At 43.1% G+C, this 26,420-nt stretch overlaps 1 protein-coding gene across 1 annotated transcript; it reads left to right on the top strand.

Annotated features, from left to right (window-relative positions):
- On the top strand, positions 1-24,810 carry LOC129685848 (M-phase phosphoprotein 9-like). The gene is made up of 10 exons (XM_055619357.1): positions 1-77; positions 2,650-2,913; positions 6,271-6,424; positions 10,320-10,409; positions 10,591-11,114; positions 13,380-13,506; positions 17,928-18,021; positions 20,387-20,490; positions 22,994-23,451; positions 24,651-24,810. The coding sequence occupies exons 2-10, from the start codon at positions 2,807-2,809 to the stop codon at positions 24,808-24,810; spliced, it is 1,818 nt and encodes a 605-aa protein (XP_055475332.1). The 5' UTR covers positions 1-77; positions 2,650-2,806.
- The last annotated feature ends 1,610 nt before the right edge of the window (positions 24,811-26,420 follow it).

Below are 26,420 nucleotides of genomic sequence, written 5' to 3'. Positions count from 1 at the left end.
CGCGCGCACGCTCCTCGGAGTTTAACGGTCGCGTGGGGCCAATCTCCCGCTCCCGACCTAGGCGGAGGCGAGGACAGGTAAGCGGTCGCGGCCTGCGGGGAGCTGCGTGCCGCGCGGGCTGAGGGCTGGACGGTCCCGTCAGGTGGGACCCGCTGGGCGCGTTGACAGGCCGAGGCGAGGGCCGACGGCCACCGCAGACCTGGCCGGAGCCTGCCCTCGCGTGCGGGTCCGGGCTCGTGCCCTTGAGTGACACCAGCGTGGCCCAATCGGAGTGCGGCCTTCGCAGGAGGCGTGAGTGTCCCCCTCCCCCTCCGAGTAGTGGTACCCGAATTCCCTTTGGCGGTCGCGGTGGTGGTGAAGTGAGTGGCTCTTCATCATCGCTGCTGCCGCCTGTATCCTCTCGCCTCCGGCCTCGAACTGATGGCCGCTGCCTGCCAGCGACCAGGGGCCGGCTTCAACACCCGAGGTCTCCCCGCAGGGAAGCCTAGTGAACTTTCGGCTTGTTAACGCAATTCCGCCACTCACTGCCGCCGACCCCAAAGTGTTGTAGGGCGAGGGGACAGAAGTATCTTTTCTTCTTTTGCTGGAAATGATATTTATATATAAAAAAATGCCTGTCCCTATATTCCTTCTCTGTCAAGTTTATTTCGGGTCTACAGCGGATTTCGTGCGGGGAGAGGCGCCATTGAGTGGTGGTGTTTCCATCTGAATCTTCTGCATCCGGATTACCTCAGCGGAGGAGAACGGGGGTGGGGCGGGGTGGGGTGGGGTGATGAGACTGTAGATCCACCTCTCCGGAGAATTTGTGGTCATTTGAATCCAGGTATTTTTTGTTGCCAGTTGGAGGAGGCAGCCCCTGGCGTTTTCAATACCCCGTTTGTTGTTGGTGATGGGCCAGACCCTGGGGTGGGGAAGTGGGGGAGGCAAAGCCCAGTTGGTTAGGTCTGGTTACCCTTGGCCTCTGTACCTGTCCTGAAGGAAGTGGTTCTTTAACTTTAATGAACTGATTGTGTTCTTTAAGGCCTGGAAAGTGAGAAAGTTCTTCCGATGCAGCCTCTAAACTTCTCATTCTGTAAGCAGCATGCTTTTTTAGTTGTTGTTGTTCTTGTTTTTTTTCCCCTGCTTTTTTTTTTTTGTTGTTGTTGTTGTTTCTTTCTTTTTCCCCCACTTTAAAAAAAGAGAAAATCAGTGGATTTTGGAAGGAGGAGACATGGTTGGGCTTATAACGGCAGGTTTATCTCTGTATGTCCAGATTTAGTAAAATTGTAGTTAATTTGTCAGGAAATAAGTTTCTCTCTCAAGAAGCTATTGCAGATGCAAAAAGTACAAAAGGCTCTGAATTGAGAATTGTCTGTCCAACGATTTTTAACAGTTAAATAGCTCTCCCCCCACCCCACAAGACAGTGTTTGTCCTTCTAGCCCTGGCTGTCCTGAACTCTGAGATTTATCTACCTCTGCCTCCTGAGTGCTGGGATTAAAGGTGTGTGCCACCACTGCCTGACTAATTAAATAGCTCTTAAACACCAATTTAAAGACTGTAGGTAAGCCCTGTTAGTGGCTTCGTAAGTCAACAAGCACTTCTGCAAGGTAGGACTTATTAAATACGTGAAGCAGGCCTGGAAGCACTCCATTTATTACATAATAGGGTGCATTTAGAACCTTCATTATTAAACACAAAATTCTGAAATATTGCCTGTAGGAGATAATGGACTCTTACAAATTGCTTTAAAAAAACATATGATTCCTATACATAAGCTCCATCCTTTTGAAAATATATCATCTAGAGATCTTAGTTTAAAAAAAAAAAAAAGTTGAATTCAGGACTTTTCATCACCCTAAGATGAAAAGCAGCTACACTGCAGTGACCTCCTTTCTCCCCTTCTCCTCAGTGCTTCAGACATAACAGTTTTCATTTTGCCCTGTGGGTTTGCTGATGCTTAGATACTTCATGCAAATGGAGTCACAGAGTAGTGGTCTTTTTTTTTTTTTTAAGATTTATTTATTTATTTAATATATGTGAACACTCTGTTTTAATGCATACCAGAAGAGGAAATCAGATTCCATTGCAAATGGTTGTGAGCCACCATGTGGTTGCTGGGAATTGAGCTCAGACCTCTGGAAGAGCAGTCAGTGCTCTGAACCGCTGAGCCATCTCTCCAGTGGTCTTTTTTATGATTGTTTTTTAAACTTAGCTTGATGTTTTCTGTACTTCTTGTCATAGTGGGACTCATTGCTTCATCCCTTCTTGTGGACTAGTAATATTCCATCACATGGATGAATCATCTTACTTTGTCCCTTCATCTCCAGAGGCCTGTTGTGAATAATCTCACTATTCTTTTTACATTTTTAATTTAAATTATTTGTGGTTGTGTGTGTGTTCATGTATACTCTAGGTGCCACATGGAGGACAGAGGAGTTGGTTCTCAACTTCCTTGAGCTTAGGTGTTCAATTTACTTGCCTGGCAAGTGCCTCTTAGCCACTGAGCCCTAATATTGCTGTTCTTATTGTAGATGAATTTGAGAGGTTTCCAGAGATCGTGGATAAATTTAGTGGCCGTTTATAGTAGTTTCCCCCATTTATTTTCAGACCCTTTGGAAGTGTAGCAGATTTCTCTCTGTTTACAGTAGTTTTCCCCCATTCATTTTCAGACCCTTTGGAAGTGTAGCAGATTTCGCAGTGCTGAATGTCAGCTGCTGAGGATGCCTGTAGACGGTGAAGTGGCTGAAGAAGACTCGGAAGCCGTCTCCTCCTGCAGGAAGAGCAACAGTGTTTCCAAATGACAGAGCTTAACAATTTTTGTATGATATGGAGGATTTTGATTTGGTGGAAACTTCACAAAAAACTTCACCTTCTTTAGAATCTGGTATCAAAAGTACTCCCCATTCTCTTGGGTTGAGCTTACGTGCTAATAGGTAAGAATTGGTTTGATACTATTTTTATGTGTCAACAAACCAAAATAACTTTGTTTGCAGAGCTGACCAGTTGATCTAATCAGTGTCACAGTTGCTGATTTGCCTTAAAGAACAGAACAACTCACCCCTGCTGAAGAACTGAGGTATATTCAATCAGTTGTGACTAGTATCCATCCATCATTACTTGCAGAGAAATGTACTTCTGCATGGCAACACTGTAGAAAAGAACTGATTTACTATGTAGCAAGTTCCAGGCCAGGCAGGGCTACATAGTAAGACAGTGGTCTCACAAAAGCAAAAACCCCAAATTCATTTTTCTCATTGTACTGTGCATTATGCTTTTTGTTTGTTTGGTTTTTTGAGACAGGTTTCTCTGTGTAGCCTTGGCTGTCCTGAACTAACTTTGTAGACCAGGCTGGCCTCAGACTCACAGAGATCTGCTTACCTCTGCCTCCTGAGTGCTGGGATTACAGGCATGTGCCATCGAGCCTGGCTGCATTATGCTTTTTTATTTGGCAACTCTTTTCTATCCTTTTTAAATTTATTTTTTAATTATTTTTTAAAATTTGTCAACTTATAAGCTTATTTTTAAAGTTTGGTGACCTAGGCCAGGCTTGGTGGTGCATGCCTTTAATCCCAGCACTTGAAAGTCAGAGGCAGGCCAATATTCATTGAGTTTGAGGTCAGCCTGGTCTATAAATTGAGTCCAGGACAGCCATGACTACACAGAAAAACCCTGTCTCAAAAAACAAACAAACAAAATGACCTAAATTTATTTATTTATTATTTATTTTATGTGTTTATTTATTAGGTATGTTCTCTTATAGCCTAGGCTAGACTGACTCATAATGCAGCCAGGGATACCTGAGCTTTTGATTCTCTGCCTCCTGATAATTGCCTAATTATTTCTCCTTTTAAAATTTTATTTATTTTTTTTAAGAGATATTCTCACTGTGTAGCTTAGGCTGTCTTCATATTCAAGGCATTCCTTCTTCCTAGTACTGGGATTACAAATGTGAGCTAGCTTACTCAGCTTCTTTCTATATTTTAAATTAATAAGCCATCTTTAATCCCGGCAATCAGGGAGGCAGAAGCAAGCTGATCGCTGTGAGTTTGAGGCTAGCCTGGTCTACAAAGCAAGTCCAGGACAGCCAAGGCTATACAGAGAAACCCTGTCTTGAAAAACCAAAAAACAAAAACAGAAACAAACAAACAAAAAACCAAAAAAACCCAAAAGAAAATTAATAGTATATTTTATATTGCAGAAGCATCTCACTAGTCTGAAGTAGCAATTGAAAATGTATGTTTGTAACCAGACAAAGAAAAAAGACTATAAGTTGTAAATATGTTTGTAAATAGCCAACAAAATGTTTTATGTACTTAGTTATTGGTTGATTGATTTAGGGTATCTATGTCCCTGGCTGCCCTGAAAGCTCATTGTGTAGACTAGGCTGGCCTGTAATCTGTGGCAGTACTCTTGATACTACCTCCCAAACTGGAGATTATGGCTGGCTTTATGTAAACCACACCCTCTCCCCCGCAACACACACACACACACACACACACACACACACACACACACACACATACATACACATTTGACCGTATTTTCTTTTTTTGTTGTTGAGACAGGGTCTTTCTACATAGGCTTATCTGTCCTCGAACTCACGCTGTTGACCAGGCTGGCCTCTGACTCACAGACCTCCCTCTGCCTCTACGAGTGCTAGGATCCTACTAAAGGCTGTGTTAGTGCACTCTAGAGGGCCAGGTAGCTTTAAAGGTAAAGAGTTTGAAGCAAGTGTGTATTATAAATAAACTATAAAAATTGTTCATTCTCTGCCTTGCTTGTGAGAAATTTGAAGCATTTAAGCTTGTATAATACCACCATGTGGAATGAGGTAGTGTGAGGGAAGAATTTAAAAGATGAGAAATGACCCAGAAGAAGTGTCTGCTGCAGTGCTCTTGAAAGCTGAACACTGGCTCACACTTTACTTCTTGTCTCATTTGGTGCCCCTCTGAAATCCACTTCTAGAAGAAATGTCCTTTAGAGTAGAGTCCTTAAATTGCCTGGGGGATATAAGTGTGCTTTTCTCATGAAATTTATGTCATTGAATTTATATCTCTCTCCCTTGTGACTGACAGTTAAATCCACCATGTTGAAACTGATTATTGCAACTCTGCAAAGTTCTTATGGACAACACTTATTTTAGAGAGCTTATATTCTTGCTCTTGAATTTTTATTCTGGTCCAAATGTTATTTAGTATCTTCATTTTGGAGTGTGTGTGTGTGTGTGTGTGTGTGTGTGTTTAACAAAGCAGGTCTACTCAATATATAAATAAAATGGCCAAGGGTCTGGGAATGTAGCTTTGTTGGCTGAGTGCTTGTCTAGCATGTAGGAGGCTTTGGGCTCCATTTCTAGCATAAATTGGGCTTCATGGCTCATGACTGTAATTCCTGCACTGAGAGGGGAAAGACAGAGAGAACAGAAGGCCACAGTCATCCTCTCCTACATAATGAGTTTTGGGGCCAGTCTGGCATATATGTGGCTGATAGAAAAATAACATAAATTGGAAGAGAGATGGCTCAGTGGTTAAGAACACAGGCTGCACATCTGGAGGACCTGGGTTCAATTCCCAGCATCCACATAGTAGCTCACAACTGTCTGTAACTCCATTTTGAGGGGTCCGATACCCTCACACTGATATACATTCAGGCAAAACACCAATGCACATAAAATAAAAAGTCATTAAAAAACTTTTTTTTTTTAAATGCCCTTTCAGCTACTACACAGACTTGATTGTCCTGAATTGTGCTTGGGGTGTTTATAAACAAATCTAAAATCGACCCACATTTGGAAAATAAGTCTTCTGGAAAGAATTAGTGTTCCATTACACACCACAGGCCCAATAAATCCTGAATGTTGGCTGCTAATTGGCTTGGCAGAAGTTTGATTTAGAGGTAGTCCAGAGATAAGCACAAGCTTATCACACCAAATCAATCTGGTTACTAAGACTTGACTGTTCTGGGGAATGGAGAGAGAATCCTTAGAGCACAATGGAGGGCTGTTTAAAGTGGGCCAAATGATCCTCAGAAGAATTCAGAGAGGCTGGGATGACTCCTGTAGATTCTGCTGGGCTTTGGGGCGTTCCCCAGCGCTGGAAAAGGTCCCTCTGTGCCATTCATAAAGAAGTGAGTGTGTCCTGTGCTGCCTGACTCTGGTCAGATTTTCAAAGGAGGGGCCCTTTGGAGGGTTAGGTGTCAGTGGCTGTGTGCTGCTCTGCTAGATCTTGCACTACTGAATTATTCAACACTTCAGTTGAATGAAGAAAACCATTGAATTATTTATGTTTCAACAGAAGTAGTCCCCACCTTAGTACAAATGGGGTATCCTCTTTCTCAGGGAAGACCGGACCACCAGTCATTCAAGGCACAGTCGAAATCCTCACTGCTTTAACACAAGAATTGCAGAACAGTGGCCAGACTGACCCAGAACCTTGGAAGAACTGTGAGGTATCTCATTTTGGCTTATTTTGGGGGTCTTGAATTCTGTTTCAGTGGGGCTCTACCGAATTGTTAGAAATATATTTCCAGAAAAATGGTGATACTTAACTTTAGGGCTAAAGTGAGATGACTAAGTATATTAACCAGGTGTTGATTCTGAAGGAACAAGAAAAGGAAAACAGGGAATATCAGGGCTGCAGTAGGCAGACATTCCCATGAACTGACCTTTGCTCCCAGCACCCTCCGATTGTTACAACTGTTACTAATTACAGTATTCTAAGGTGCTCCTAGAGTTGTTCTTACTTTGAAAAAAACTAACTCTACTTTGCTTAGAATATTTTAAATGTTCTGATTGTGTTCATCATGATGTGTTGAGCCGTCTGCTTGTCATGGCAGCAATTTCTTCGGTGAAACTATGATGGAAATTGAATCTTTATGAACATCTCACAGGTATTATACAAGCCTTACTCTGATGGTTTTCCCCTTGAAGGTTTTCCCTTCCCTTTTGGGGTAACAAGATTGTTTCTTGTCATTCAAAAGGGCCTAATCTACTTTGGTAAACACAAAACCTTATTCTGAGCCGGCAGAGCTGACTGACGGTATTAGTTTGCCTCAGCTAGATCTTTTTAGCATTTTAGCACTTGAATTATTTATACAATAATAAGTTATAGGATAAAAATAATAAATATTTTCATTTTATCTGTCTCTTTGCCAGGTAGTATACTAGACACTTTGTAGCACTCACTCTAATTAGTTCTTTTATAGCTTTTAAGACCTCTTTTTTTTTTAAACAATTATATATATATTATATATTTATTTATTTTATGTGTATGAACACTCTGTTTTCACGCACATCAGAAGAGGAAATCAGATTCCATTGCAGATGGTTGTGAGCCACCATGTGGTTGCTGGGAATTGAACTCAGGACCTCTAGAAGAGGAGTCAGTGCTCTTAACCTCTGAGCCATCTCTCTAGCCCCCTTAAGACCTCTTTTTATAGCTTTTTTTTTTTAAAGTAAAAGCAGTTCATATCATTCTGAAGTGAAATTCACAGATAAAATAACCTGTTTGTACTAACTTTTAAAAATTAGTATAAGTGGTGGTCCATGCCTTTAATCTAGCACTTGGGAGGCAGAGGCAGGTGGATGGATCTCTGATCTACAGAGAAAATTTCAGGGTAGGCAGTAAGACCATGTTTTTGGGGGAAAAAAAAGTATAGGTAGTAGAATGGTTGCTTATTATTCACTTTGGCCTAACGTCAGTCTGCAGTGATGCATGCCTGCTAATGTGCTTGGACACACACACGCACACACCCCTACCTAAATGTCACATAAAGGAAGTGGAAGTTGCTTAGAGCAAAGAATATTATGATAATATGTGAGTGCCATATCCATGTTCATGGTTTGTCTGTGAAGTTCTCAGGCATTTCTGCAGTTCATATATTCACTGGGAGGGTAGTAAGTACAAGAGGGAATCTATTATTGGTGCCCTGATGACTGAGATATGGAATAACATTATTTTCTCAGCTAGTGACCAGGTTCATGGTTGAAACAGACTTAAGTTTGTTTGGGGCAGTATGTACAAAACTGCACGAATTAGTTATTTTTCTACTGTAAAATGGACACAAGGCAAAAAAGAGAAATGCTTAGGATTTTGAGAGGAGGAGATAGTGAGTGTGGGATTGTGGGTTGGAAGGCCAGCAGTCATGTGAAAAGCTGGTGGGGAGAGAGAGAGTTCCAGGGAGAAGGCATGATGCTTCCAAAGCTGGGAGGTGGAAGGCAGTCCTGTAGGCCCAAAGACTAAGAAGAGGTTGGTGGATGGTGAGCAAGCTGTAGAGAGGAGGTGTGAAGTTGAGGAATCAATGCGGAGCTGTATGGTGGAAGCTGAGAGGCTTTAAGCAGCAAAGCTGGTTTTGAGCATGGCTCCTCATCAGCACTGTGTGCCACTTCACTGCCCTTGTTCCATCTATTGCTCACACTTAAGATGGGACTTATCCTTCTGGGGACTGTGAGCCCCTGTCTTGCTTTGTGTCTCTAAGGAAGTGCTTACTGCTTTTAGTAGTCAGGAGCAATCATGACCTAAATATGGGCTCTGAAGTGAAGAGCCAATTCCACGGGACTCCAGAAAATCAGCTTTCCATTCTTTATACTTTGAGCTTTGCAGGGTTGGAACACTTCAGTGAAAGTGAAACTGTTTTACTATTTTATTTCTATTTTAGAATATGAGATTCTTTTGGGTATGTTTCTGTACTTAAATTATTAGCTTTTATGAGGGGAAAGGATGAGGAACTGAAGATGAATGTAGAGGCTGGGGAGGCAGCTTAGGTAATAAAATTCATGCCACATAAGCATGAGAGCTTCCCTTTGATCCCTAGCACTCACATAAAAAGCTGGGTAGGGTCATGGTTCTTGTAGTCCCAGTGCTGTAGAGGTAGATCTGGGACTCCTGGGTTAGCTAGCTTTGCATAATTGACAAGTCTCAAGTCCCAGTGAGAGACCCGGTGTCAAAAAACAAGGTGGGCTGCTGGGCGGTGGTGATGCACACCTTTAATCTCAGCACTAGGAAAACAGAAGCGGGTGGAGCTGTGAGTTGGAGACCAGCCTGGTCTACAGAGCAAGTTCCAGGACAGCCAGAGCTATACAGAGACCCCCTGTCTTGAAAAACCAACCAACCAACCAACCAACCAAACAAACAAACAAACAAAAAAACCGACCAAAACAAAACAACAACAACAAAAAACCAAGGTGGGTGGCCCCTGAGGAAGGACATCTGAGATTTACCTCTGTCTGGTCTCTATACATGTGCAAGCATGCATGAGGGCATACACATATATGTACACATATGCACACGCATAGAGTGCAGCTGTCAGGTCTTTTGTCTCTATGTATAGTCCAGGTTGGTTTCAAGATCCCTCTGCCTCAGCTCGCTGAGTCCTGGGACTGTAGGTATGTGCTATTGTGCCTGGTACTATCTAGTACTTCATTAGTCAGACATAAAAGCCTGTGAGGTGGCTCGGCAGGTAAGAATGCTTGCTGATGACCTGAGTTCACCCCTGGCACCACATTGGGAGGAAAGTATTGCCTTCTACAAGTTGCCTTCACATGTTCACCTTGGTGTGTATGATCAAATAAATTCCTAAAGGCATAGAACAACTGCTGGAGAGATGGGTCATTGGTTAAGAGCAGAGGCTGCTTTCCCGAGGACCGATGTTCCGTCCAACCCACATGGCTGCTCATTACCTGGAACTCGAGTTCCGCAGGATCTGGTGCCCTCTCTGGCCTCTGCGTACCAGGCAACAACAGAAGACACTTTAAGATTCCACTTGAAAAATACGACATACTTGCAGATTTGCCTAGATTTCAGGTTACATTGAAAAAGATTCTTTAACCTCTGTTTATGTAGTGTTGCACTAAATGTGTATTTTGAGCTATTTAAATTGGCCTATAAATTTTGCATTAGAAAAGAGTGGTTTTTATGGTTGGAAGCTTATCACTGTGGAGAGGTGGCTGTTCTTCCAGAGGTCCTGAGTTCAATTCCCAGCAACCACATGGTGGCTTACTACCATCTATAATGAGATCTGGTGCCCTCTTCTGGCGTGCAGGTGTACATGCAGTAGAACATTGTATACATAATAAATAAATCTTTAAAAAAGAAAAAAAAAGGGGGGTGGTTTCACTAGGCTTGATGCCTGTAATCCCAGAGCTTGGAAGGCTAAGGCTGGAGGATTGCTTTGAGTTTGAGCCCAGCCTGGGCTGCATAGTAGGTTTCAGGCCAGTCTGGGCGACAGAGTGAGACCCTGTCTGAAAATAAATCAGACAGAGAAGGGCGGTGTTTTTCACAGGAACATTTTTCTTGTAACATTTTAGGTTAAAGTTATGTTCAATGAAGATTCTTTATAATTTTAGGCCAGGTGGTTGCAGCTGCTCAGGGTGGTTGAACGACAGTGCCAGGAGCAGATTGTCACCCAGCAGGAGCGGTTCCATAGGCAGATCCAGGTGAGCCGCCCCGAATGGTGATGGTTTTTGAGAGTGAGATTTTTTGACAAAACTTTGCATTATTTTGCTTATGAAGATAAGTTATTACATTTAGAGTTACAGCATATTTTGGAACATGGCCTTTTTTTAACATTTAAAAAAATGTTTAATGTACTTTTTTTTTAACCCTTTTTGTTTTCAGCGAATACAGGAGGAGATAAGGAAGCTAGTAAAACTACAGATCAGCAATGTTTCCTGGCCTTCATGCAGCAGCAGTTCTGTGAGTGAACAGGTGTCCTCAGAAAGCCAAATGGGCTTCTTCTCTGAAAACAGTGAGAGAAATGAGTCTGTTATCAGTTACCCAGAGTCTAAGGAACCTGAGACACAGCCAGAATCATCCACATGTCACCCAGACTGCAATGTGGACAGCAGCTCAGTGAGTAGTGGCTACGGCACCTTCTGTATCCTGGACATGAACACTCACGGGGCTGAGGAGTCCACGGAACCCTTGGAGTCTGAGGCGGCTTCTCAGGGGCAACATGAAGCCCCTGGGGTGCAGGCACAGGCCCCTGTAGGTGGCATAGCAGCCATTAACTTTTTCACACATACCCCTGAAGAGCTTTGTGCATCCCTGAAGGAAGATGTATCCACTTTTCCTGGTGAATTTGAACATAATTTTCTTGGTGAAAACAAAATTTCTGAAGTATACAGTGGAAAAGCAAATAGGTAAGTAGAATTTGAAGGGTTTTACTGATTTATTTAGTCGGTTATTTGTTAAAAATATATGAAATTTAATATTATCTCAGAGAGATAAGCTTGGTGGTAGAATTGAATCAACTTTACTTGTATAACCATGTTCTTTTAGTATAATATTCCTGCAATTTTAGAAAGCTTTTGAAATTATAACAAGAATTCAATCTATGACGATAGAATTCTACTAGGGTTTATTATGGTAATGAGCATGAGAGACCTCTATCTTAAACTGGGTGAGAGTCAAATAGGTGTGTTCACTTGTAAAAGTCCATCTGGTTATGTGCTTATAATTTGTACAGTTCTGTGACTATTAATTAAAAGTTTAAAAATTATAGCCCAACAATATAATGCAATACTATATGTTTTAAAATATCTTCTTAAGCTACATAGTATATAAAGCCAGGGAAGAAATAACAATTCCCACTATTATGTAATGTTAAAAAATACACTGTATGTAAAACATAACAGTACCAGTGGCTACCAGGAAAACTGGAATATAGCAATATTTGTTATAATAATAGCAATAATGTCCAGATGAGAGTTGTGGGTTTGGTTTAGGCTTTACTCATTTATTAATGACATTTAGAATATAGTAATGTTCTTTTTATTTGGTCACAGTGGAAAGAGATTATTTGGACATAAATCAGTTTTACCTTTAAAATCTGATGATGTGCTGCATGTGGACTGAAATAAACAAGCTTTGTGTACGGATGACTCCTGACTCTTCCCATGTGCAGGGCTTTAAGACTGTTAATGTGGGGCTGGAGAGGGCTCGGCTGCTCTTCTAGAGGACCTGAGTTCTGTTCCCAGCATCCACATGGTGACTGTGGTTCCAGTTGGTGCAGCACCTTCTTTTGCCCTCCTGGGGCACTGTACGCATGTAGTGCACATACGAGCATGCAGGCAAAATACCCACATACAAAAGGGTAGAAATCGACCTTTACAAATGACTTGGAAAAACTTAGACTTCCAGGGCTGGGCATGGTGGTGCACAGTTTTAATCCCAGCACTCGGGAGGCAGAGGCAGGCATCGCAGAAACAAAACAAAATTAAAAACCAAAACAAAACATCCCCAAATAAAACACAACAAATCTTGTGAAATTTTGTGGTTTACCCTAAGTTTTCAGTTTTTACATCTGAAATGTGTTACAGAAGCTAGGTAGTGCATGCCTTTAAGACCAGAGGTAGGCGGATCTTCGTGAGTTCAAGGCCAGCCTGGTTTATATAGCAAGTTTTAGAAACAGGACTATATAACAGAGAGACCTTGTCTCAGAAAACAAACAAAAACAGAAAAAAGAAAGGAGAATCAGGGCCAGTGGGATGTCCCTGGGTAAAGGTGCTTGCCATGCAAATTTTGATGACCTGAGTTCTGTCTCAAGGGCCCATGGTGGGAGGAGAGAACTAACTCCACAGAATTGATCTCTGACCTCTCTGCCTACACTGTGACACACATACATCATGTATATTCACATAGTAAATAAATAAATACATAAGTGAATGAATAAATACAAAGTTAACAAAGAGAAATCTGCAGCTGAAAAGATGGTTCAGTGTTTAAGAGTGCTTGCTGCTGTTCAGAGGACCTAGGTTGGACCTGGCACCCGCACCGTGGCTCAAAATGGCCTGTAACTCCAAGTGCAGGGTACCAATACTCCCTTCTAGCCTCCGCAGGCACCAGGCATGCATGTGGTACACCTACATCTATGTAGGCAAAACATTGACACACATAAAAACAAATCTTTTTATCTTTTTATTTGATGTGCATTGGTGTTTTATCTACATGTATGTCTTTGTGAGGGTGTCCGATCACCTGGAGCTAAGAGTTACAGAGAGTTGTGAGCTGCCTTGTGGGTGCTGGGACTTGAACTCTAGTCCTCTGGAAGAGCAGTCTGTGCTCTTAACTGCTAACCCATCTCTCTAGCCCCACTAAAAATAAATCTTTAAAAAAAGAGGTTTTAGGAGAATCAGTAAAATACTGTTTTTGATTTTGAGACAGGCCTCTCTCTAGCTCTGGCTGTCCCAGGACATGCTGTATAGACTAGTTTGGCCTCCAACCTCCAGAGATCTGCTGCTGCCTTTGTCTTCCTATTGCTGGGTTCAAGGCATGCACTACTGCACCTGCCCATTTTTACCAGTAGAAAAGCAGAACACTGCCCACTGGGGCATGAGGTCCTATGCTGACTCTTACATATAAAAGGTGGCTTTTAAAGAAATTAATTTTATTTTTCTCTTTTTAAGTATTAAGTCTATAACATCATGGGCACAAAAGCTGAAGCAGAACCAGCCCAAGCAAGCACATACAGAAGATGGCTGCTCAAGACCTAAGCCAGGGAATGAGCCAAACCGGAAGCCTCCAGTTGAAACAGTAGGTGATAAGGGGCTCTTCTGGCATGCCTTGGGTCCTGGTGGTTACACTGGCATTGTTGTGGTTTTGCTCATTTGTTTATTTACGAATCTTTTTTTTCTTTAAGACTTACTTAATTTCTTGTGTTGGGTTGCATGCGTGTACGTGCACTGTGTGCATGCAGTGCCCCTGGAGGCCAGAAGAGGGCATCAGATTCTGTGGAGTTAGTGTTTGTGGGCTACCATGTAGTTGTCTGATGTGAACATGAGCCCCTGGATCTGTTCCCCCGCACTGCAAAGCATACCTTCAAATAGTATACCTTACTAGTACATTGCAGCTGGGTGTGGTGGCACGCACCTGCAGTCCTAGCACTTGGTGGAGGCAGAGGCAGGCTGTTCTACAAAGGGGAGTCCAGGATAGAGAAACCCTGTCTCAGTCCCCCCCCCAAAACAAAAAAATAAAAAGAAAGTCTGCTAGTCATTGCAACAAGTAATACTGTATGTACTGAGCACTTTCTTAAGATCGTTGAAATGTGGATAATTCTGATTTTATCATTTGAATTGTAATTTAGTAATAGTTTTTTTTTTTTTTTCCTTGTAGCTGGGTTTGCCAGTATAGACTGCCTCTTCCTCTTCCTCCCAGCCTCCTGAGTAGCAGAGAGTGCAGTAGAATGCCATCATGCTCTGCAAGATTAACCCTTTACATTCAGCCTGGAGCTTTCTGTTCACAAAGGGTCATAGATACAAAGTTTCAGAATGTGTGTGTTGCTGCCATGGCCTAAACTGTAAAGGGACAGCACTGCTTAGTGTCATCCATGGAGGTTCCAAGGTCAGGTCTTTGTACACCGAGAGGGTCAGTTCCTTTAGAAATGGGCTGTGTCCTGATCATTCTGAGCATTGTCTTGCTATTATCCTAGGACAGAAATCGAATAAAAAAGTCATAAGAGTTCTAGACACCTCTGGTTGTGGCTCACTCTGTATTTGATGTTGTCTTACAGTTCCCAAACTTTGCTGCATGTTGGAGTCACCTGAGATTTCAAAGTGGACTCATCCTGGCTGCTGTGCTAGGTGTTCTGACTAATGGCAGGGTGGGCTTGCCTGTTGAGGAGTGTTATGTTTGTGGACATTGCTCTGTGAGGGCCTCTGTAAAGTCCCTGGGTGGGTTGGTTGTGTGGTATGTCTGGAACAGCAGGTTTTGCCTGGCTGTCTCCATCAGTTCAGTGAACAGTCAGGCCAGTAGCCACCACCCTCACACTGCTGACCATGCCCTTTGCAGCTAATCTACCCTCGACCCCCAGCAGGGCATCAGGGAAGCCAAAGAGGGGTGAGCCCAAAGGAGTGATTTTTTTCTATCATCTAGGCAAGGTTAATTGTTCCTCAGTTAAATCATTTGGGAAAATCAAGTTTCTTTGGTGTCATTGAACTTAAAGTGATTTTTTTTTTTTTGGAGACAGGGTTTCTCTGTGTAGCCCTCGCTGTCCTGGACTCTATTTGCAGACCAGGCTGTCCTTGAACTCAGAGATCCACTGCCTCTGCCTCCCAAGTGCTGGGATTACAGGCATGCACTACCATTCCCAGCTACTTTTAAGTGATTGTGAGGTGATCCAGGCTGGTGGGAACGGCATGCCTGATATATTTCTTTGTTGGAGAATTCTGAATTCACAGAAGTTGGAAACTTTTTAGTGAGCCATTGTCCCCATTGTTTTTAGTTTTATTCCACAAAGGGGACTACTTATCAAAATTCTCCTCTGATGAGCTTTTTCTTTTGCACAATGCTGGTTTATCCTGGGAAATAGTTACTTTGAAGTCCATCTTGACTTTTTGCATTGTGTGGCACAAGCACTTTCCAGGGCTAAGTTGTTCTTTGTTTCCTTGGTCCTTTGTTTCCATCTCATGGGCCAAAGGACTAAGCTGCTCATCAGTGTGTTTTTGCGCTGGGCTTAGGCTGGCATCTTTGGCTAAGAGGGCTTACGTTTGGAAGGCCTTTGTTGAATCATGCTTTTACTTTCAAGTGGCCCTTTTCTTTAGTGGACAGCCTTTTAGAGTGGGGAGGTGGGCTTGGGGGTTTGCCCAGAAGCTTGCAGCCAGCACTTGTGTATGGCAGTATTCTAGTGCGCAGTGTGTGTTTTCTCCTGCCCTGAGGCTCGATCCTCAGAAGCAGGGTGAGGTGTGAGTGTTTTACGTGGGAGTATTTGACTTGGTTTTCTGTAGTCACTTTCCCAGACTGAAACAGTCAAGAGGTCTAGGAAACAAATGGTAACTTAGGAATTTGTGTCTCGACAGAAAGAGGTGGAGTGGTACCCTATGTGGCAGACTCATGAGTAGCTTGTTCCTTCTAATAAAGTACTGCCCAGGTATTCTTACTTCTGGAGGATGGAAGAGGAGGAGCACCTAGAAGAAGTCAATGAAAGCCAGGTGGTGATGACATGCACCTTTAATCCCAGCACTCAGGAGGCAGAGGCAGGTGGATCTCTGTGGCCACCCTGGTGTATAGAGCAAGTTCTAGGCCAGCCAGTGCTAACACAGAGAAACACTTGTCTTGAGAAAATGAATGAGGAAGAGGAAGAAGAAGGGAGGAGGAAGAGGAGGTTGTCCTGTCACACATCTCTGTTTGACACAGCTTTTCTTTTCTTTGTAGTGATGAGCAAGAAACCTAGCAAAGGCTCTTTTGCAGCAAACATTCCACCGTGGTTTGCCCATTCCTGGAAAATAGTTTTGTGTGTGACAGTGTTAGAGATACTACGAGGAATGTTTTTGTTTCTTTAAAAAGATTTTTTAAGATTCCTGTGTCTGTGTGTGTCTGTGTGTGTGTGTATGCACATGTGTGTGCAGAGGCGTGCCTGTAGGCACCTACAGAGGTCAGAAGATGGCACTGAATCCCCTGCAGCTGGAGGAGTTACAGATGGTTGTGAGCCATCTGATGCGAGTGAGGGCTGCGAACTGAACTAGGGTCCTTTGCAAAAGAAGTACATGCTCTTATCCCTTCAACCACTGGGCTATCAACACTTTGTTTTGTTTTTTAATCAGAATGAACAATAAGCACTTTTAGCCTTTGCTGGGACTAGCGGCCTTACTGTATATGTGAAGTAATAGGCTGAGCACCTGATGGTATACACATGTAATCCCAGCACTTAGGGAATAGAGGGCAGGATGATCAGGAATCCAAAGCCAGCCTGGACTGCACAGTGAACTCTAGACCAGCTTGGGCTATAGCAAGACTCTCAAAAAACCAAGGGTTGAGGGCTAGAGAGACAGCTCAGTGGTTAAGTACAACACTAGCTGTTCTTCCAGAGGATTTGGGGTCAAGTCCCAGCTCCCATATGGTGGTTTACAGCCATCTGTAACTCTAGTTTCAGCTGACCTGACACCATCTTCTGGTCTCCGTAGGAACCAAGCACACAAGTGGTGCACAGCTATACATGCAGGTAAAACACCCATGCACATGATGATGGTGATGATGAGAAAAACATCAAAACCCAGAACCAAGGACTGGGCAATGTAGCTTTTATGGTAAAGTGTTTTGTTTTGTTTTGTTTTTTTAATTTTTTAAAATTTATTATGTATACATGCTTCTACCTGCACGTCAGAAGAGGTGTGAGCCACCATGTGGGTGCTGAGAATTGAACTCAGGACCTCTGGAAGAACAGCCAGTGCTCTTAACCTCTGAGCCATCTCTCTAGGCCCTGGTAGAGTGCTTTTCTAGCATGGCTAACCTGGGTTTGACCTCCAGCACCAATACACATAGAAGGATCTGTTATCCAGACTGCAGGAAGATAATGAGTGTTAGGTTGGCGTGGGCTACAAAACAAGACCCTGTCTCAAAGAAACACAAGAAGAAAGACTGGGTGAAGCATTATACCTAGTATGCCTAAGGAATTAATGTTGTCCACAAATAATCCAAAAGTAATTTATTATTTGCAGTTCATATTATGGATCTGTGGTTTTGAGTCATTTGATTTACCAAAGTTGTGATGAAATAAACAGGTTACTAGGTAATTTTTTTTTAACCTAGTTACTGATTCCACATTTCTCAAATTCCTTCTGAAAATTGATAGCAAACTGTAAATAGAGTTTGGTTCTCAACTCATAGATTATGTCTGCCTTCATCTTTCTAAGCTCTTTCTAAGAACCCCCTCAATCCACAGGGACCAAAACAAAACAAAAAGCCAAAACAACAACTCCAGAAGCCAAAAAACCAAACCAAACCAACCAGCCAATCAACCAAAAAATACCCCAAACCTTTGAGAGCTGATGCAGGGAAGGCGGAGCCTGCGCTGTCCGTCCTCCATGCTGTGTTCTTGCAGCCACGGAGAACTGATACTCTCTTCATGACCGGCTGCTGTCTCTGTGCCTGGTTCAACTCCTGGCTAGTTCCTGGCTCAGCAGTGTGTGCCTAATAATGCATTTAGCGGTCCACCAATTGTCGCCTTTCCTCTCTTGCAGTCTAATCTTGCTGCTGCAGCTGTCCATCCTTGTGCCTTTTACCTCAATAAACCAACTGAAAGCCCAGGTTCTTGGATGTCTGATTCAGGAACAGGTATGGAACTTAAATTATTTTTAAAAATTTTTGGAGACACTCTGTAGGTCACATCATAGTGACTGGCTGGCTTAGCACTCACTCTGTAGACCAGGCTGGCCTCAAACATACAGAGATCTTCCTGCCTCTGCCTCCCATATGCTGGGATTAAGGACATGTGCCCTGACATGGCCTGACCTCAAATTTAAAAGAAAAAAATTAACCTTCATTTTAATTTATGTACATAAGTGTTTTGCTTACATCTATGATCTTGCATCATCCCCGGGCCTGTTGCCCTGGGAAGTCAGAGGAAGGTGTTGGATCCTCTGGAACTAGAATTACAAATGTGAGCCACCATGTGGGTGCTGGAAATTAAACCTGAGACTTTAGGAAGAGCAGTAAGCGTATCAAGTCTTTTCTACAACCCCTTGGAACTTAAAGAATTTGTTTTACCCCCAGCTTGCTTGGATTTCCCACTGTGTGATGAGGAGCATGTGTAGTGTCTGGCTTTTCCGAAAGCCTTGTGTGTGCCTACCCTCCGGTTGCCGTGAGGGAATGGTAAAGCAGTGCGTCTGTAATGGTTCCAGACAGCTGCATAAATCATTGAAGCACTTTTCCATTGTTCCATGAGGAGTCAGCCCCTCTGTAAGCCATGGCCGGCTGTGCTGTCTTCCTGGCTTTATGTGCTGACTTTTGTATTTTAGCACCTTTTCCCATGTGTCATGTCCGCTTTCAGTTTGAATTAGCTTTGTTTTAGCAGAAACTGTGGAATCCAGCCACCTTTCAGTTTACACTGCTCCTACCACTTCAGAACTCCCTCTGTCTGTCACCTTTTGACCTGCCTCCCTTCTGCCATTTGGTCTTCACCCTTTAGACTGTCAGCAATATGGTAGCCAGAGGGCTCCTTCTATGCATGGAACTTGTCCACTCAAACCTCTGCTATGGTTCCCATTTCCTCAGAAAAGCAGCCAGAATCTTTCTGGAGTCCTATAAGGCCCAGCAGGATGGAGCTGATTGCCTCTCCTCCTGTGCTGAGCGTCTGCTCACATCTGCCAGAGGCTCATTTGAAGACTTTGCCTTTGGCTGCCTCCTTAGTCAGATGTTTCCTGTGACAGAAACTCCTAGCTGTTATTCTCTCAGTAAAACAGGCTTTGCCATCCTTTGAAAATAGTTCTTTCTCGCAGAACCGTCTCTGAAAAAACAAAGCCAATGACTGTGATGGAGGTGCAGCCCAAGGAGGGACCAGGTGATGCCAAGACATGTGCCTTTTGAGTCTAATCTATAGCCTGGTGCATAACTTTAATCTCAGCACTCTGGAGGCAGAGACAGGTGGATCTCTGAGGTCAAGGCCAGTCTGATTACAGAGTGAGTTCCAGGACAGCCAGAGCTACACAGAAAAACTCTGCCTTGATATATGCTATTTAACTAATGATGACTTGAAGTCCTGCTCCTCCGGCCACTACCTCTGCAAGTACTGGGTTTATAGCAGTATGCTAGCATGCCTGCCTTAGGTAACTAATGCAGAACTCAGGGCTTCCTCCATGCTAGGCAAGCACTCTCTACATCCCTAGCCTTCCTAGTGTGTGTGTATGCCCAAATACATGTATGTTCATGCATGTGTGGGAACATAACTTGTTGAGGCCAGAGGTCAGCCTAGGGCATTGTTTGTTAGGTGCTGCCTACATTTTTTTTCTTATTTTGAGACAGAGTCTCATTATGTAGCCCTGGCTGGCCTAGTACTCACTATAGACCAGGCTATCTTCAGATCTATGGTGACCCTTTTACCTTTGCCTCCTAAGTGTTGGGATTACAGATGATGGATTACAGATGATATCACCATACCTAGATTTAATAGAGAACTTGAACTTTGTACACTGAATTTGTGGACATCTATGCTTGTGAAGTGGCTTCTCTTCAAAATACATTTTTAGCTATTAATAATTCATTTTGGTTGTTTATAGTTTTTGTTTTGTTTTTTAAGACAGGGTTACTCTGTATAGCCTTGGCTGTCCTGGACTAGCTTTGTAGACCAGGCTGACCTCAAACTCACAGAGATCTGCCTCCCTCTGCCTCTCAGTGCTGGGATTAAAGGCGTGTGCCACCAGTGCCTGGCTGTTTGCAAAGCATATTTTTTACTACATTTATTTATTTATTTGGGAGGGATGATGACAAGGGCATAGCATGCTGTGTGTTTGGAGGTCAGAGGACCACCTGTGGTAGTCAGTTGTGTGAGCCTTTCATCATGTGAGTTCCAGGGATAGAATTCAGGTCATCAGGCTTGGTAGCAAGAATCTTTAATCCGCTGAGCCCTCCCAGTGACCCATGATTGAATTGTTCGTCTAGAACACTTCCTCACTCCTTTCTGTTCTTTGTGTGTACACATCAGGGTTGACTTACTGGAACTTGGAGGAAAAAGACATGTATCACTCTTTGCCTGAAACTTTGGAGAAGACATTTGTACCATCCCCTCCAGAGAGGCCTCTGAGCCAGGTAATGCATAGTACCCCCTATATGCATTGGTGCTTCTGTGTTATGATTGTAGATAGCTTTGCCATCATAGAGTTTGCATTGTTGCAACTTCTGAAACGCTGGGGGAAGCAGAGGCTTGGAAGTCAGGCTCTCTTTCATATTATATCTCATATAATCTTTAAAAGGTTACTTTAAAATGGAATTAAGTTAGGCGTGGTGGTACATTTCCTTAATCTTAGCATTAAATATGATGAGACAGGTGGATCACTGTGAATTGGAGGCCAACTTGGGCTATGTAATGAGACCAAAATCAGCCAACCAACCAGGCTGGAGAGAGAGCTCAGTCAGTGCAGTGTTTGTCTTGTGGTCACATTATCTAGTGTTTATCCCAGAGTCTGTGTTGAAAGGCCTGGAGTGGTGGCACATGCTTCTCACCAAGCATGGAGGTGGAGCAGGTCGTCTTAAGCTGGATACACATGTACATATAAAATAATAAATGTGTCAATATAATAAAAAATTTAAAGATTTTCTAAATGTGTGTGTGTGGGAGGTGTTGGGGAGGATCCTGTGTAGGCCAGAAAAGATGTTTGATCCCCTGGAACTGGAGTTATGGTGGTTGTGAACTGCTATGTTAGTGCTGGGAACTGAACCCAGGTCTTCTGCAAGAACAAGTGCTTTTGCCTGCTTAACTATCTTGCCAGCCTGTTTTTGTTTTATTGAGACAGGTTGTTAATGTAGCCTACACTGGCCTGGCACTCAGTATGTAGCTTAGTATGACCCTCAACCCTCATATTTCTGTCCCACTGTCCCTTGTAGCGATGGGGGTTTTTCCTCCCTGCCTTAAGCTCCCAGAATAATGACTCATGAGACTCAAAATATTTTACAAATACCTAGGCCATATAGCTAGGCTCTTCTCTGACTAGTTCATAACTTAGTAACCTATTTATTCTAATCTACATTCTGCCACATGGCTGGTTACCTCTGCTTAGGTACTATGCATTTGTCTTCCTCACATCTTGCAGGTTGAATTTTCCTGGGTCTAATCCTTTCTGCCTGCCGGATATGTCCCATCTTTAATTTCCTGCCTCAGATATAGGAATTAGCTTTTTATTGACAGGTGACACAAGATATTCTTTCAACAGTCTCTGTTCTGGGGTTATAGGTATTACTCAGCTAAATCTTGGTATTTTTAAAAATATAATAGTATGGAGAAATGGCTCAGAGTACTGGCTGCTTTTCCAGGTACAATTTCCAGCACATGTATGTCACTTTGCAACTGTGTATAACACCAGTTTCATGGGATCTGATATTGTAGAGGCACCAAGGATACAGATGGTGCACAGTCATATATGCAGGCAAAACACCCATACATATTTTGAGACAGGCTGTTAATGTAGCCTTCTATTAAAAAGCCCCCACACAAGAGGGTTCTCCAAGATGAGGCAGTGCTCTTAACCCCTGAGCCACATTTCTATTCCTAAAACAGTGGTATTTTTGAGTAGGAAGACTGTTAGTCAGTGTTCCATTGCTCTGAGAGAATGTGTAAATAAGCAGTGTAAAGGACAAGCAGCTTATTTTGGCTCCTGGTTTCAAGGTTTCAGTCCATTGTCACTTGGTCAGATTTGCTTTTGGGTCTGTGGTGAGGCTGAAGATTGTGATTAGAAAAGGGAAAGGCTGCTCCTCTCATGGACACCGTGAGGTAAAGAAAAAGAGGGGAAAGGACCAGGGTTCCAGGATCTCCTTCAAGGGCATGTCCCTAGTAACTTGAGTTCCTTCTGTAGGCCCACCCCTGTTCAGGACTTCAGTGTTTCCTGATGGCATTATCAGTTGGGAACTAGGCTTCAGCACATGAGCCTTTGAGGGACAGTGACGATCCAGACCATCTCAGGGACCACCTAGGGTTGTATTTTAGGACTGCTAACCAGTTTCCAATATCCCTTTAGTCCTACTGCTAGGAGATAAGCAATTTTCTATTCTGGAGGAGATAATCAGAAAGATCTTCAAAGCTGTTATTAATCTGATTAATATAATCAGTCTCAGTTTCCAATCTATATAAAATCTTTCAAAGATTATTTTTTTAAGGTGTTGATCTTGATAGTGATTTTTTTTTTCTTTTTCAAGATATCATTTCTCTGTTTAACCCTGGTTGTTCTAGGAGTCACTCTACATAGTCCAGGCTGGCCTCCAACTCAGAGATCTGTTTTCTGAGTGCTGGGATTAAAGGCTCTTAATTTTGTTTGAAGCTTAATAGTTTCTTTTTTGTTTATTTCTTAATTTAATGCTATCAATGGGATGATGTGACCATCACTTTCCTATTCTAGAGAACAAAAGGCAAGCAAGGTTTTTGAGGGGGGGAACCTCACCTCTGCTTCCAACCCCAGTTACCTGTTGAATGTCAGCAGGATGCTCTTCTAAATCCTTTTGCTTAATCTGCCCTGGAGAGCTAAAGCCCACATTCCTGACAGCCAGCAAGTTGTCCTGAGCCCCGAGGCCTCAACTTGAAGCTTGTCAATCTTCCTTCTAGGTCCTGTCTCTCGACCCATCCATTCACATGAAGCCAAAGGAGATGTCGGGGATTCAGCCCCATGGCTTTTTGAATGCTCTGGAAGACAGAATATCCTTTTCACCAGACTCTGTTCTGGAACCAAGCCTGTCTAGTCACTCTGACATTGACTCATTTTCACAAGCAAGTCATAACGCGTCTCAGGTATCTGGGTTCCCCAAATATCCTTCAAGTATGAAAGCATCGCCCGTGGACACTTGGAAAAACCATGCATTCCAAAATGAAAGCAGGACTGCTTCCACAATCCCTTCACTCTACACCATCACTAGCAACGATATCTCAGTCAAAACTGTAGATGAAGAAAACACTGTCACAGTGGCTTCTGCCTCAGTCAGTCAGTCCCAGCTTCCAGGTACAGCCAACCGTGTCCCAGAATGCATTTCATTGGCTTCCCTGGAAGATCCTGTGATGTTTTCTAAGTATGTATTTCAGCAACTGGCTTATACTGTTATTAGACTTGTGATATCTGGTTGAATGATGAAAGTGATTTCTATTGGACCACAGTATTATATAAAATATAATGAACTATAACTAACGTGTGTTTTTCACTGTTAACTGCTTTGTTGAAGTAAAAGATAAGGATATTGATAAAGGCTGGGTATGGTGGTACATGCCTGTAATTCAGCACTTGGGAGACAGAGGCAGGTGGATTTCTGAGTTCCTGGCCAGCCAGGGCTACACAGAGAGACCTTGTCTCAAAGTTGAAAACAAAGGTGTTGACAAAGGCATCTAGTAAATGGGAGCTAATCAGAATGCTTCTATGTCTAGAGCACATGGAACATCTACTGTAATTTTTGGGATGGAAGGAGGAACAGGTTGTCCTCTGGCTACGAGAATGTGGTGTGTGTATTAGCTACTTTTGTCATCACTGTGACCAAATACCTGGCCAAAGATCTTCAGGAGGATGGGTTTATTTTGGCTCATAGTTTGGGGATCACAGTTCATCATGGTGAGAAGGCATAGTGGCCAGGGGTCAGGCATGAGGCACCTGGTCACACCATGTCTACAATCAAGAAATACAGAGAGAGCTGGGCAGATCTCTGAGTTCCTGGCCAGCCAGGGCTATACAGAGAGACCTTGTCCCAAAGTTAAAAAAAAAAAAAAAAAAAAAAAAGGGGTTGACAAAGGTATCTAGTAAATGGGAGCTCAGAGATCCCAGTACTCGGGAAGCAGAGGCAGGTGGATCTCTGTGGATTCGAGGCCAGCCTGGTCTATAGAGTGAGATCCAGAACAGCCAAGGCTTCACAGGGAAACCCTATCTCAAAAAACAAAACAAAACAAAAGAACAACAACAAAAAGAAGTCCAAAGAGATGACATTGGTACTTAGTTTGCTTTCTTCTCTTTGTCCTTTTTACTTAGCCGAGGACCCCAGCCCATGGATTGGTGCCCTCACATTCAGAGTGGGTCAGTCAAACCTCCCTGGAAACACCCTTCCAGACACACCTCGGTGTCTTTTAGGTGGTTTCTGTCAAGTTGACAGTGAAGATTACCTGCCACAGGTCTACCCCTTTCAGTGGACTCTGAAATACGTAGCTTGAATGGTGAGGCTGTGTCCTTGCTTGTCTCATGGGGTGGAGGACGCACTGTCCTGAGAGCATCTTTCCCTCTTACCAACAGAATCAGGCAGAACCTCAAGGAAAAGCATGCACGGCACGTAGCAGATCTTCGAGCTTATTATGAATCGGAGATAAGTAGTTTGAAACAGAAACTGGAGGCAAAAGACGTTTCTGCTGTTGAAGAGTGGAAGAAGAAAAATGAAATTCTTGTAGACAGGTGAGACTACTGTGGGGCTAGCATTTCTCTAACTTGGATAGGTTTCTTCCACGAAGTATATCATGGTATGGAATAAAATGCTGTGGGAAATGTGTGCTTTGCATCTGAAAATGTACTATAAAGACATAGACCAGGACATGTCTAGAGACATGAGTGATTATTTCTAAAGGTTTGAACTTATTAATTCTCTGATACAAAGCCATGTCTTTTATGGGGATAAAATTCCAAAGAAAGTGGCGTTAGCAAATGCAGAGTAATATCATTTGTGGAGTTCTGGAAAAAGTAAGAATCTTGGCATGTGGGCGGGTGGGATGGCTAAAGTGAACCTGCTTCCCACTAAGCCGAGTGACCTGAGCTTGATCCCTGGGACTTGGTGGAGGGAGACGTCCTCTGACCTATACATTCCATGCATTCACATACACACCTGGTATAACTTCTGTGCGTGGCAGTTCTAAACTTAATTTTTATGTCGTCTGTCATGAATCGTTTCACAGGACTGCTGTTCTCTTGAGTCCACAGAGGCAGTTTTGCCACTCAGAAAGGCAGAGAAATAGAGGGGAGAATCAACTTGAACTTGCCTTAGGGACTGTTCTGCTTTGTTCTTGTATGTGGTTCTCACTGCTCTACTCCTTATAGCACTGTTTAGCATTAGAGACCAGGTGCTTCCATCTACTTAGAATTAAGTGGTATGTAAACAGGTGGTGGTTCAGGTGAACGAGTGCCTCTTTAAAGGGGAAAAAAGACACCCCTTGAAAAGGAACTATGAAGGACCACAAACATTGTCTAGTGAGTAGGTTAGTTTTCAGAATTTCATAAAAACTAAGCTTTATACTAAATAGCTACTAGTTGCTGTATTTGTTAATGTGGGTGTGTGAGGGGCTAGAAAGTTGGCTCGGTGATTAAGGATACACACTCCAGCTGGACATGATAGTATGGTAGACCTTTAATCCTGGCCCTCAGGAGACAGAGGCAGGCGGATCTCTGTGAGTTCAAGGCCATCCTGGTCTACAAAGTGAGTTCTAGGACAGCCAAGGCTACACAGAAAAACAACAACAAAAAGAGTGCATACTAGCACCAGTGTCAGGTGGCTCACAATTGTTTTAAACTCCAGCTCCATGGGAAAATGTTATGGGGAACTCACCAGAGATGAACACTGAGACACAGTGTATAGCCAATTGAAAGTCTTTATTCCAGCTGCCTGGGACCACACCCAAGTGTTCATGGACCTAGGTGTGACCCTGAGTTTCTACAACATGGGGTTTTTAAGGGCAGAGACCTTCTTCAGGGATCTTCACAGTAAGCAATTTGATGCAAGCAGTTTTAACAGAAGCTAAGGTAAGCAGTTAGCTGGAGGAGGTTCCACACAAGCAGTTTTAACAAAGGCTAAGATAGGTTAATTAGGATATCCTGACCTTTGGTTCCTAGAATAAAGTTGGCTAGTTTTTCATGGAATTTTCCATCAAGGAGATCAAATTCTATTTAAATGTGGAAACAGTCTCAGCAAAAATAGAAGATGGAGGAACTTCAACACTGTGTTGCCCCATCACAATTTGGTGCCCTGTTCTGGACTCTGGACACCATACACACATGTGACACACACACACACACAGACAC

This window comes from Psammomys obesus, unplaced genomic scaffold (genome assembly GCF_907164565.1).
Source record: "Psammomys obesus unplaced genomic scaffold, mPsaObe1.curated_primary_1811, whole genome shotgun sequence".
In the NCBI taxonomy this organism is placed as follows: domain Eukaryota; kingdom Metazoa; phylum Chordata; class Mammalia; order Rodentia; family Muridae; genus Psammomys; species Psammomys obesus.
Note: the sequence above shows the minus strand (reverse complement) of the source record. Positions and strands in the feature narration are given on the sequence as shown.

Coding starts and splice junctions, on each gene's coding strand:
- LOC129685848 (XM_055619357.1), top strand. CDS start 2,807: ATGGAGGATTTTGATTTGGTGGAAACTTCACAAAAAACTTCACCTTCT. Junction 13,507..17,927: donor GGAAGCCTCCAGTTGAAACA/GTAGGTGATAAG, acceptor CCTCTCTTGCAG/TCTAATCTTGCTGCTGCAGC. Junction 18,022..20,386: donor GATGTCTGATTCAGGAACAG/GTATGGAACTTA, acceptor TGTACACATCAG/GGTTGACTTACTGGAACTTG.